Below are 14,191 nucleotides of genomic sequence, written 5' to 3' on the forward strand. Positions count from 1 at the left end.
CGATAGTTGGGTTTGTTGGAGGGAAGCCATTAAAGACCTCTATTCGGAGACCACATTAAAGATAAAACTGTATCAGAGGGGATTGCTGTCAAGTTCAATTATGACACAAAGGAGGCTAAAACAGGGTTGTCCGCTTGCCCTGGCTTTGTTTAATTTGTTCATTTCTGATCTGTCGTAAGTCTTCAGCAAAATTAGCTTTCCACTTAAATTCAATGAAGCACCCCTCAACCACTTATAATACGGGGACAACTTACTCTTAACTGATCAGACGCCTGCTAGCCTCCAACGTCAATTGAACGCTCTGCAATTCTATGTGATGAAAAATGGCTTAAAAGTCAACGCAGGAAAACCAAAAATCTTTATCCCACAGACAGCTAAGGGAAAAAAATCCAATAAAACATCATGGCATTTGAATAATGAAAGCTGACTAGAGTCGACTCAATCACATATTTAGGGATGAGTATCAACATTGGTTTCAGAGATGGCCCACATGAAGCAATGCTGAGACTAAAAATAAAAGCCTTTGCAACTTAGGGATGCCTACTTTTAAGAAGGAAAAGGAAATTCTCTATTGTACCGGGGGTAACCTTCTATAGGATGAAGGTGTGTGAGGAATCTGAGGGCAACTTCTTTCCAGGTGGCCAGGGAAAGGCTGTTGCTATAGGATCTTGACCGTGGGGGTGGATATGCGACAGAGAATCGACTTGGGGAGCTGGGATGAGGCACCCTTGGGTGCGACACATTATCCCCCATTTCCCTTTTCTAATGAATCCAATATCCCCCAGGCTTTTTTAGGTTATTACCAGTACCTTGCCTATCCTTTCCATAAATCATCTCCCAGTGAACATCAGTCAAGAACTGGGACGAGGAAGAGACACACCAGACCCATACAACCTCTATATGGATTCCTATATACAGAAACACCACTTGGGTACTAATACGAGGAGGCCATCATTAACACAGTACACATAATGGAAGAAGAAACATGAGCAGTCAAGTTGTTGGACTCATTTTCATGGAGCCGGGAAATTTAAAAATGGCTCAGCTGAGAGGCTTAAGGGGAGACACGGAAAGAAGCACAGAGAAGAGCATGAAGGAGAGTTCCAGGGCAGAAGTCGTGGTGGCGAGAAGGCACCTTCCCAATATGCTGGGAGGTATAGAGAGCGTGATGCAGTGCACTGAGCGAGAGGGGTTCGTTGGCAGTCTGAGACGGAGCGGAGAAAGCAGTGCGGCAATGAGCGAAGGTATCAGGAGCATTGGAGAGACTCCCAAACGGTCACAGGTGCAGGACAGCTGACTGCAGTGAACCGGAGCTCAGACATAAGCATCAGGGAAGCGAAAAAGTTGTGGAAGACGCTGTATGCCAGAGGTAACCATTGCAAGCAGACCGTGAGTGCAGACCATTTTCCGGAAAACTGCAGAAAGTCAAAAGCAGACTGTGAGAAGGCCAGTGAGTCCGCCTGGGTGAAAGGGGGGCTCCGGGACAAGGTGAATGGGTGGTTTAGTCCAACAGACAGTTAATCCCGAACATCTGTATTGAATATAAAGAAAGCAATGTGAAAAAGTAATTAACAGGATGAGAAGCCGTGAAAGCAAGCATTGCCAAGACGCAAGAATAATTGTGCAAAATTAATATAATAGTAACAAAGCCTGTATGTAAAAGAACTTTAATCTAGAAACCTGAAACAGAGAATGAGTTTCACAGCAGGAACGTGTACTGGGAAGCCTATGTTGGCTCTACAAGTGAAAGTTGCTAAACAATTGAATGATGACAAAACAAGTGATAATAAAGCTTCAAATTTACTTGAAAGGAAATTAAATTAAGCCTCACTGTGAAGCTGAAGTTGTGGCAAGATATCTATGAAACAGATCCAAGTAAGGTATGTCGGTTGCATGATCTGTAACGGGTGGACTATGTGGTCTGACAACTGCACCTGGACCCAATATATCCACCTAAGGAAAAGTCACTTTGTGATTAAATAAAGGAAACGCCTGTGTAAGCTGAAAGAGGAACTGAACTTTATATTTTGAAACATTGAATATCCCAAGGAATTGTGTTATTTTGAAACATTGCAAGACTAAAGACTGGGGAAGGGACAGTTTGAACTTTAAGGAAGGGAGAAACCTTTTCCACCCAAGAGCTGGAAGAAGCTGTGAACTTTTATTTTTAACAATTCTCATTTGATACAGACATCCCTACCAATTATACACAATTGGATGCGAGGGCAAGTATAGGTTTTGGACACAGACATTTCAGTTAGGTAGGGAAATCCGACCTTTGCATATGGCAAATTAGGCCTTCTTCCAACCTTCTTTTAATATTAATAAAAGTTTGTAGCCCAAACTTCATTCAGTTGTCTGTGTCTACTCCATGATGCTTTCACAGGTGGTAGGTCTAACACACTGGCACTATCCTGGTTCAGGGTCCTCAACCCAACCCTTCTTCTCTTTGACCTAATCCTACCTTTCCTCATTAACTGCCTACCTTCTGCTGCCTGTCCCCCCACCACTCTCGCTGTCCCTCCCCTCTAACCTAAGTAGCATACATCTGTACGTCTCTTCAGAAAACCTTCAAAGGCAGAAACGTCCTCCACCTGCCTCCTTTTTGAAAACACTGACCTCAACATTCCCGTTCTCACCGAGACTTGGTTCAATGCCAGATCAGTCACTGCTTTTGAGTCCCTCCTGCCCGATGGCTTCAAGATAATTTCTAAACCTCAACCACACTGCGCTGGCAGTGGGGTTGCCTTAATTTCTTCTGAAGCCAGAAACCTTGGCGTCATCTTTGATGCCTCGCTCTCTTCCCTCCTCCCTCATAATTGGGACATTGCTAAGAACTCACACTTTCAGCTCTTCACAAAGCAATTCTCGCTCACTTTTCTCACTTTCTACCAGAAGCTCATGGTCTCCCGAGCCCTGATTCACTCTAGGCTTGACTATTGCAACAGCCTCCTCCTCAACCTACCTTCTTCCACTCTGCAACCCATTCAGCTAATCCAGAATAGAGCAGTGAGACTTATCCTTTGCCTTGAGCCCAGGGACCGCATCTCTCCTGCCCTAAAAAGTCTCCACTGGCTCCCGGTTGCTAGACAAATCAAATTAAAATCCCTCTGCATCATCCACAAGGCTGTCTGGGGCCGGGGACCACACAATCATCAACAACTATCTCACTAAATACTCTTCCCTCTAAACCACTTCATTCCTCTGGCACCAACTCTTTGTGTGTAAAGCATTTTGCTAAAGAGAGCGGAGGGTGTTGTTTACTTTACTCTGCAGGCTCCCTCCTTTGGAATAGCCTCCCCTTGCGCCATGAGCAGGATCTTCTAAAATTCCAGAAGCTCCTTAAGACTTTCCTGTTTTCCTCCTCCTTCCCCTCCTTCTCTCCTGTAATCCCACAGTTGCTGAATCAGTGTCCTTGCCATTATGCATCCTCGGGATCTTGACCTCCCACACCCAGCTCCTGTCCAACCAGAGCACTTTGCATCTGCATACCCTCTCTAGGCTCGCACTTATACCTCCCGCTGCCCAGTCAGTGTAGGACTCAAAATTCCTAGTACTTAGTCTATGGCTCACCCACAAGCTCAGACCCCCCCCCCTCCCAGCGCTTACCCCCTCTTCCTATCTGCACTTGCACATTCTGAATACTAACAAGGCATAGTACTTTCGTCCCACCACCCTCTGCATTTAAATATTGTTTTGAAATGTATTTCCCACCCTCGATCCCTCCCAGCCCTGTGGGAGCTTTCAAAGAGTATTTTCTTATTGTATTATCACTTAACAAGCAAACAATAAATAAATAAAAATAAGGTCAATCCAAATTCATAATTTCGTGGAAAATAGAATGCATCCCTCATTACCAGACATGAAAACCTCCCAAACATAATTTTCATTGCATTAATTACACAATCCCCAAGATAGAATATAACCTTGGTTTAGCAATTTCAATACAATCACCATCAAATAAATGGTATAGCCTGTCCTCACTAGAAATTCCAGTGTGTGCTCCCAATATTTCAAGTGTATTCACACAATTAAAATTGATTTAGCAATACACACAAATCATATAATTCCCCAAAGAATGGGCAATATAGGAGGTACATTCACTCAGGATGGCAGGCTGTGTGGAAGTGGCCGCGGAGCGCTCCCGAACAGAGGAACAGTAGAGGGGATTAAAACCCCCAGTATAATCCTGCATTTGGGAGCAAAGTGGATTGCTGAGAGATGCAGTGTGGTGTGCGAGGAACTCATGGTGGCAAGTTAGATGGACACAAGTGATCACAGTTCAAGGGTGTTTATTAAACTGTATGCAGATTGGAAAAACGCCTAATCTAAACCTAAATCTAAGATGGGAGCAAGCGTTGACCATCAAATTAAAAATAAGCCAGTCCTGGTGGCGTTTTATCAAAATAAAAGTGCCTGTACTAAGAAACAGATTGCCAAACATTACGACTAATACAAAAAGGGTGTGGGATAGTTTTTCAAGTAAAGAAAGAAGTGTTCACAAATAATAGGTCAGGATGCGGTAGCTTGGGTCTCCCTTCCCCATGTTTTAAGCACGGAGTAAGGTGGGATCTGGAAGCACAGCACACACTCGAGCTTTCCCAGCACGAGTCGACAGTTCTGTTCCAGTCTATCAGGAGCCTCAATGGCCAAGTCTTGTTTCTCTGTAAAGTCTCTTGCATTCGAGGGCCTGACGTTTTCAAACAATAAATCAAAAGTTCCTTCTACAAAATGAAAGTTTGTTTCCACAGTTCACATTGGGTGATCGTTTCACTCCTGGATCCCCTTCTTCCGGGCGCTGACCCTTAAACAGGCCTTCATTGGTTGAGTCTCTAGTTTCTGAGGGCCTGATGGATTCACAAAACTAACAAACACAAAGTTATGTCTTATTTATCTCTTGGTTGATGGCTTCACCCCCCCTGGTTCCCCTTCTTCTAGGCGCAGACCCCTGAGAATACTTTTGGGTGATGGTTTCACCCCTGAAACTCCCTCGGCTGGGCTCAGATACCAAATGACAATCGTGATAGTGTACTTCTCCTGTCTTATAGTGTCTCTTAGTTTCTCCCTTGTTCGGGCTCGGACTCCCAAAGACAAGCGGGACAGCGCACTTCTCCTTGTCTTCCTAATGTCTTTTCAAAATGTTCTTTGTGGACATCCCTCTGCCGGGTTCACGTTTGTCAACACGTTTCCTGGGACTTTAGACTTGGCCCCCTTCTCGTCAGCATCCTTTTTCTGGATTTTCACTTGCCAACTTCACATTCACTTCTGTTTGCAGTATTCACTTCCCCTGCTTTCTCATATGGCAGGATTCACTTTGTTTGCTTTCACACAATTTGTAGATCAAAGTCTTTCGATTGTACAGGGATTTTACTAGACCTCCTCCAATTTGACCTCTTTTGATGACTCTCCTACAGCCCTTTGCTACCTGTAGTGCCGCTCAGATGTGGATCAAACAGTCTCTTGAGTTAGCACCCACGTAGTGCTGCTTCCCTCTACAGCTTGTCTCCCCTTAATCCTTTTCACAATTCTTTCATAGTTCATTGAAATTTGGTTCAAACTTGCCACCTTGCAATTTTCACTCAACATAGCCCGGTTCTTATTGGCTCTCCCCTCGACTAACCATCTGTGATGAACCGCTTGGCTTTCGGCTATACTGGAATCAAGGCCGGTATCATGGTTGCAGGAGCTTCCCTCGCTCCTGCTTATTGGCGTAGGTTTTCCCTATGTACAGCGGACATCTGCTATTGTTCATGGTCTTAAGCTCTCTTCCACAAAGGTTCTGCGGGCCTGGGACGAAAAAGGCAAGGCCACTCCTCTCCTCGCCACCCTCTCGATTCCTGCCGCGTTTCGCCTTCTGTTGAACTGCCGCACCTGCTTAGCAGTCTCATTCTGTGCTCTCTTGCTCCACCTTTTATCCCTGTGGGGAAAAGGATGGGCCGTCAGGTGTGTGTGTTTTAAGTCAATTGCCTGACCCTTGTGTCGGGACAGGTCAGGTAAACAGTTTTATTACAAATCAATTGTTTTCTACATCAGGGGAAAGTGTTGGTGTCGGAAAAGGGGAGAGGTAGAGCTTCTACATATTCTGCGTGGTAGGATGGGGATAAGGTGTTAGGAATTGTAGTCTTTGTAATGGAAAGGGAAGGGGTTGGATCTCAGATCCTTGCCCGACAGGATAGGGAAGATTTGCAAACTGGATCTCTGACCAGGATGGAGGACAGAACATAGGCGATTGTGGGAATTATATTATCGGAGCCTGTTGGGAGTGTGAGAAACAATCAGCAGGACGTGGTGAAGAACTGTTGGAAAATAGGAAAGCAAGGATTCTGCAAGAGGTCGTTTCTGGGAGCAATGGGAATTGGGATCCTATGGGATTTGTCATCTACAGAGGGGTTGTTGGATTTAGGAAAAGGAGGTTCATTGAACGGAAGGTAGGTCGAGTTGGTACAGCCTATATAAACTTCACAGACCATCTTCCTCGTCCCTTTCCCCGGAATAATACTGTGCCTCTCCTGGAGAATCCCCCCGCGCCTCGGGTCTACTGGGATAATACCCTCAGGTTTCTCACAGGTGGCAGTGAAATTTTGCAAGAAAACTGCCCTGGAAGCCCTCCACCGAGCACTGGAGAGGCGGCAGTCCTGTCATGGCGGGAGCAGCAGCTGAGAGGGCCTGAAGCGGTGTGCTAACCCCAGCATAGAGGGGCATAGCGAAGCACTGGGAATGGGAGAGGAGTGAGAAGTGGCAGTGGAGCACCGTTCAGGCGTAGGACCTGTCAGCAGGCAGCAAAAGGCAGGCTGGTGCCGGTGGCGGCGAGAAGGAAGAGCATGGCAGCAGGTATCCGGGCCATCGGTGCGCAGCAGTGCCTCCTGGGGACAAGGAGATTGCGGGCCAGTAAGCCTGCGTGTCCCGCAAACTGCAGGAATGGACACTGACCCCCTTGCTGGGAAAGTGGAAAGCACCCCCGGGAAGAAGGTCAGAAGGGGGCAGCGGAGTAGGCGGGTGTAGGTGAAGGCTCTGGCCTCCAGTTAATGTTGGCAGGGAGTGCCAGCATCTGAATTGCAGGTAAAGTGAAGAACAGAGCTACCGGCGAGAGGGGCGCTGCAGGGTCACTCAACAGAACAGAAGCCGGAGCTTGAGTAACAGGGGCACAACAGAAAGGCCTGGATTGCCAAATTGGGGATGTGCTTTGGAAGAGGTGGGGTGACAGGGGCGCTGGTTGAGCAGCGAGCTCAGTGAGGGCTCCCAGTGAGGAAGGAAAGCAGTGCCTTAATCCAGCAAGGTGGAACTGTGGAACGTTGGTGTGAGCTGGGCAAGAGGGAAGGCAGCACTATACCCTGGATCAGAGCAGAGGGGTGGGAGGGTGTCAAGTTAGGGGCCCAGGTCGGGGTAAAGGGGTCTTGCTTCAGAGCGCCAGCAGAAGAGTCGCTGCGAGACTATGGTGAATTGGTGCTGCAAGGACCCTCCAAAGGGCAGAAGAGCATAGGGCCCCCTGAGATGCAGACACAGGGGTGTGATCCAGGGAAAGTAGGAGGGCCAGCTCTAGGGGGCTGGATGGCAGCGCTGAGGAGCAGTGATCTAGCCCAGAAGGGGCTGGAAGGAGTGTGGCTGCGACCTAGCCCAGGTGGGGCTGGAAGGGGTGCGATGGAGTAACCCGTGGGATTGCAGGCACCCTGGGGAGTACACCAGGCCCCAACTGGTCAAGAAGGAGGAGGTGGACGCAAAGCTGGAGGTGTTGGAAGGGTGGGCCAGATGGTCAAGACAGGGGAGCCATACCAGTGCCAGTGAAGCAGACCACATGTAAAAGGGACCAAAGAGGAGGGGACAGCCAGGGAAGACCAAGGCACATGAAGTGAAGGACCAGGTAAACACCGGCAAGTAATCAATGCTTTGTTTTGCACTCCAGGAGGGGAGGAGTGCGGCGATGATGGTGGAAACGAAAGAGGACTTGGACTCTGCTCTGGCTAGATTCAAAAGTGACATTACTGAATCGGTCAAGGTGGAGGGGGCACATATTAAAGAGGATCTGTCTCCGGCAATAGCTGCGAACAGGAAAGACAATGAGGGTCTAGGGGAGAGTATATCAGTTGTGGATAGACTGATGATGGAAATGGTGGAGAGGATGTCAGACCTATAGCAACAAACAAAGACTGCAGAGGAGAGAATAAGGTTGCTGGAGGAAAATTTGAAGATCTAAAAAATAGATAGAGGAGTGAGAACATCAGGATGAAGGACCTGAAGGAAGGAGTAGAAGGCACAGACCTAGATGAGTGGGTCATGGAGCTCTTTGAGATGCATGTTCGCTGGAAATTGGGGTGGACAACAGGGATCGGTTTACATATCAGCAACTCAAAAACTGGGCTTCCACACAGGCAATTAAGGAGGGGGTGACTAGGACCCAATTGGGGTGGGAAAGGACAGACTCCAACAGTGAGACTAACGGGGGCCTCATCTCCCTGAGTTACAGAATACTACTCTGGGAAACGAAACAACGCTTGCTGAAGGTGAGAAGTAAGTGGGAGTCAGACACAGGCAGGCAGTTTACAGACAAGGAGTGGGACCAGGAAACACAAGGGATGTTTGGGACTTACACGTCCACACAAAGCTAGGAATCGCAATGCAAAATATTGCATAGGAGGCACTACACACTGAAGAAATTGAACAAAATGAAAGGATCCAACTGCCCATTGTGCTGGAGAGATTGTGGGGGGGTGGGGGGGAGGGGCGGTGGAGAAAGTTTGGTGGAGGTTCCCACAGTTAAAACACTTGGCAGGAAGTGAAATCCAGGATTGACAAGATTTTAGGTGTTGGCTTCGCCTTCGACCTAGCTTTGGGCAATGCTTAATATCCATGGGCCGGGAGATATAACTATAAGGGGGAGTAACCCGACCTTGAGGCAATGAAGAAAGTGTGAAGCATCCTCAATCGTACAATGATACCAAGTATTATTGGAGATTTTTTGCATGGAGAAAACGACAGCAGTCACCCATGATATTCTAGCAAGCTTAGGAAAGGTTTGGGCTCCCTTCATAGCATACGCCCTTAAAGATGTGAATCGATTGTATATCCTCGCGGGGTTGAGAGTACTGGACAAGTTGTCAGAGGAGCTGAAAACCAAAGGATAACATAATGAAGAAGACCTGAAAGGGGCGGGGGGTTTAGAGATATTTAGGATGTTCAAGATAATAGACTGTGGATCTTTTTATCAGCACCTGGTTGATCTATGAATTGTTACACTTGCACAATTATGATAAGTATCAGGAGTGAGAGTTATATCGTGCAATACTATTTGACAATTTTTTGTTTCTACCTGAAGCTACTTTTTGCTAATAAATATTTGGTTTGGAAAAAAAAGCTTGCCTGGAGAAAGTTATATTCGTAAAAAATTCTCAGCACTTAAAACGTCCTGACCTAAACATAGTTGTGGCTTTTTAATGTCCAAGTAGCCCAATGAGAAAAGAAGAAAACTAATAAAAGGAAGACAGACATAAGCCCATTACAACATTACAAAATGTTTTAAGGTATACTGCAAGGACAAAACGTGGCATTGGTATGTGTAAAGAAGGCATGGTATCAATAGTAACACAGACAAGTGACCACAGTTCAAGGGTGTTTATTGAACTTTAACAGGGGTGTGATAAATGCCTATACTAATCCTAAATATACAGATGGGAGTAAGCTACGACCATCAAATACTAATAATGCCGTTCTAGTGGAGTCTCGCCAAAATAAAAGAGCCTATACTAAAAAACCTATTGCCTATTGCCAATCCTTACCTCTAAATACAAATAGTGTTGGGTAGTGTTGATGAAAAAGAAGGAAGTGTTCACAAAACGATATGTCAGAATGTTCAGGCCGTTGGCCTTCCTTCCCTACGTTTTCAGCACGAGACTAGGTGGGTCACTCGAGCATAGCACACACACTGGCTTCTTCGGCACGAGGAAACAGTTCCATTACCACCATCAGGACCTTCTGTGCACAAGTCTCTTAATTTATCAAAGTCTCTTGATTCACAGGGCATGATGGACCAAAACAAATGAAGTTCCTTTCCTCTACAAGTGCTCACGTCAGGCAATTCCCTCTTCACCATGGATCCCCCTCTTCCGGGCTCAGATCCCCTTCTCCAATGTTCAGAGAATATCCTTTCTCGGGTGACTCACGGTTCACCGCGGATCCCTGTCGGCCAGGCTCAGATCACAATTAGTCTCCCTCAGGGGGCTCGCACCAATTGCAGTTCGTATTAGCCATCGAAGACTTTCGAGTGCACACATTGTTTAGCTTGACCCGTTGCAGGACCACTTCGATTTCACAAGTCAAATTCGCCACCTCTCAGTTCGATAGCTAACAGAGACTTTCAAATGAGCACCCAACTGGATCCGTACCACTTTATAGATGGTATCTATCTTGGCTTCAAAAGTTCAGTTACTCCTTGGATATTCAATTATATTCATGTTTCACAAACAGTTGCCGTTAGATTTCTTCATACAATGTTGCTGCTTGCAACCTTGATTCTAACAGCCCGGTCTGTGATCAGTCTCCCTGACTCACCAGCTGCGCTGACTTAACTGGCATTACTTTTTTGTAGGAGCCAAGGACAGTACCAGAGCGACAACCGTTCCTCCCTGCCTTGGCAATTGACGTGTTGACGATCGACGTGGGAGAGCTCCGGGTACCTTCGTCACACAATTCACATTTCTTCAGCTTTAATACCAGGACTTATGTTTCTTATACTCAGAAGTTTGTGAAAGTAGCGGCTTATCTCTGAAGCGGTCAAAGGCACTTCCCTCCTTCCAACCCTCACTGGTCTTGCCGTCTTTCTCCTTGTATTAAACTGCCATTTTGGAACTGCTACTTCCTCCTGTGTTTGCTCGGAGGGTGCTTTCATGCTCTGCCTTTTAACCGTATGAAGTGTGATGGAAGTCAGGTGTGTGTAATGATCAGTAATTGCAGGACTGCCTGTGCCTGACCATTGTAGCGGGACATGTATTCAGCTCGGGTGTTAGTCTGTTTGCCCTCACAGTGAGTTGTCCGTGAGAAAGTGTGTGTGTCAGAAAGGGGGGGTTGAGTCCCTATGTATCCTACCTGTTAGGATGGGGTAAAGGTGGTACAGGACAGGGGATACCGCTTCTCAGTTCAGTGTCCCTTTTCCACTCCCCAAAGACTCCCATCCAGGTGATCCTGCCGCCCTGGTCCAACCCCAGGAACTGGATTCAAAAGTGATGGCCATTTCCTGTTCACCTGGAGGACAGATCCTGGGTGACTAGCGGCCAAGACACCTTCAGGTTTCCCACATATGTCATGCATAATGGATAATTCTATTCAAACATGATCCGATCGCTTGCTATTGAGAAAAGCTCTACAGTTCCATGCTAACAGAACCACGATGTAGACATGCTCACCTGGAACTCTGGCTGACCATCTTCAGCTTCTCTATCACATAGGAATGTTATAAGTGAAGATCTTAATGTATGCTGTGGGTTGTTAAATGGTGTACCATTTGTGTAATTTAGCTGAATCATCCCATCAAAATAGGTCAGCTTCGAATTAAACTCTCCAAGATTCCAGGATTTGTCATCACTAAAAGCAAATAAAGCTTACATTTAAAAAAGAAAACAGACCAGAAGCATTTGAGTATTCACTGCTACACAGGCATAGTTTACTTCATACATTGATCTACAACATGTATACATCTACAGACACAAAAAAAGTATATTTTATTACTTCCCAACAACTTCAGTAGAATTCATATTTACAGCACTGTTTGCCATTTTGCATTTTACACCAAATCAGAGGCTGACTACTTCAGAGCCGTATGCAATTTTAGTTTGAAAGAAAGGACATCTTAAAAGTCATACTGTGAAGAACGAGGCTGATGGAATAGATCAGGATCTTAGAAGAATCAATCGTATGGCCCATTCTGGGCAACTATTGAAATGTGGGACAAACATGAATTTTCCCACACAAGTATAAAAACCAGCAGCACAATTGCTTGGCTGCAGGCTTTAATAGTAAGACTATTGGGTATTCTTGTAAACCATTGTAAAGTTTTCCCATGAAAGCTTCTCATACCACTAAGAGGCTACAGTAAACAGGAATCGACTTACTTTTCTTCAAAACATGTGACCTTACAAGAGTGAGGCTACTACAATTTTAGAATTCTTCAACATTGGGTTAAACTAAATGCCTAAATTATCTTAATGTATAAAACCTTACCGATTTGACAAGATAAAAGTAGTTTAAATACCTTACAAAGGAAAAAAACTATAAAGAGCAGAGTTACCACGCCATATAGTTTGACACTAGAACACTCGCCAGAGAAATCTTTATTTGTGGTGTGACGAGAATCAGTTTTACCCAAAAAGCAGTCGGCCCAATGACCAACAATGCATCTGATCTGTTTGAATGTGACGCATAAAACCGAATTGTTTAGAAAGAATGGTGAGGGTTACTTGCCTTCTTGCTTTCTGACAAGCTCCAGAGCTGGGATTGCAAAACGTCTTGGATATGTTGGCACACACATTCAGATAAAATTCATACTGCGTTGTGTTCACTTGATAGGATCCTTGTTTTATTGTCAACGGTGAGAGGTCAAAGGAAAATCCTAAAGACAAGACAATACATTTGTCATGCAATTTCTGTCAGAACCATTTCTATCCGAACATGACGCTAATCTAGAAAGACTGTACTGAAGTCAGAACTTTTGGTTTAGTGTGAAATTATACATGAACAATGAAAGATGAAAATCCAGTTTACAGTTCATACACACCAGGTATGCCAGGTACTATCGTACACAACTACTGGGACTCGTTTTTTTCAAATCAAAGTGAAATATTTGTATTTCTACCCATGAAGTGCATGCAACTTGACGTCACTACACAAAGGTATATGCAACCAAATACAAATTAAATTTCAAATGCCCAATTTTGTCAAAAGAAAAAAACTTTCTCTAGGCTCCAAAAAGCTCTTTAACATTACACATACGTCATACAAGTGGAAGAAAGACTAAAGTGAATGATATTTTAACAAAATGGCGCATGACTCATTTATTGATCGACAATAAAAGAAAACGACTTGTTTTAGTGGCACTTTCCTTTTAGCCCATAGGAAAAATCAGGGGTCAAGGAAAGGTTAGTAAAACGTATAAAACAAAAGTAGAAGAGAACTGAGGAATGAGAAAGAGAAAAGGAGGAGGAGGAGATCGGGCGTGTGGGGATTCCCCCACGGATAACTTTGACAGGGTCAGAGCCCATCAGGGCGGGGAAGGAGGAGATGGGTGGACCTCAGCATTTCAGAACCCCTCATGTGCCATGCATGTGAATACTGGCGACTCCCTCTGTCACAAAATGCCTGCCAGCACTAGATCTGGCCAGTTTTATCGCTCTCATTTCAGAACTCCAACTCAGTGCACCTGGCAGTAACTGAGAAAACCCAGGCTGGTGCAACAAACACAGAATCAAGAATGATCAGAAAATGGACTGAAAGGTCCCCAACAACTAGGACATCCAACACCCTACCTAACAACAATAGACATGCTCTGGAGAAATGATTGGATTAACACCTGTACCCAAAGAGCTGCTTCTAAGTCCATGCGTGAAGCGCCGGCCGAGGCAAGAGCCTATGGCTGGGTCCCGCCCTATCTGTCATGCTTTCCGGACCAGTGGTCTCGTGCCTCCTATTTGCAGTTTAGGCTGAATGCCATGCCAACCAAGGAACGCCTTTCCTACAGGTCCCAATCTACGGACCTGGACCTCATGTGCCGTTTCTGCTCCACCAACAAGGAAACACTTAAACACTTGATCTTGGTACGTCCCGAGTTGGAGAGCGTAAGAAACAACATCTTTAGCCCAATAACAACGAACTTTCAATTCCTAACTCGAGATGACTGGTGGAGAGCCCTGTTTGATGGGTCAAACAGAGTGGTGTTGTACGCTTTAGTAACATTCCTTCAAGTCGTAAAAGACTGCTTACACGCCGTCCCGGTGGAGTTAACCGCTGGGACGTCCTGAGGTCTGCATTGGAGGCTGCGGTTAACAGTAAATGTTCGGGGCAATAGCGGACGATTTGTGAGCCTTCATTGAATTGGAATGTATGTGAATTCTTCTCTTTTTAAAGGTTTGCAATAAAACCAATTAAAAAATAATTAAAAAAAAAAACAATAGACAAACCGCAGGTGAAGAGGGGGGCAGAGGAAAACAAA

General features: G+C 45.5%; 1 protein-coding gene across 1 annotated transcript in view; it reads right to left on the reverse strand.

Annotated features, from left to right (window-relative positions):
• IGF2R (insulin like growth factor 2 receptor) overlaps window positions 1-14,191 on the reverse strand; it is a 2,762,372-nt gene that overhangs the window by 1,908,266 nt on the left and 839,915 nt on the right. The window contains 2 exon segments of the mRNA XM_069606818.1: window positions 11,394-11,571; window positions 12,448-12,595. Of these exon segments, the coding sequence (XP_069462919.1) occupies window positions 11,394-11,571; window positions 12,448-12,595 (326 nt within the window).

Source organism: Ambystoma mexicanum, chromosome 4p, assembly GCF_040938575.1.
Source record: "Ambystoma mexicanum isolate Mex_15411 chromosome 4p, UKY_AmexF1_1, whole genome shotgun sequence".
NCBI classification, from domain to species: domain Eukaryota; kingdom Metazoa; phylum Chordata; class Amphibia; order Caudata; family Ambystomatidae; genus Ambystoma; species Ambystoma mexicanum.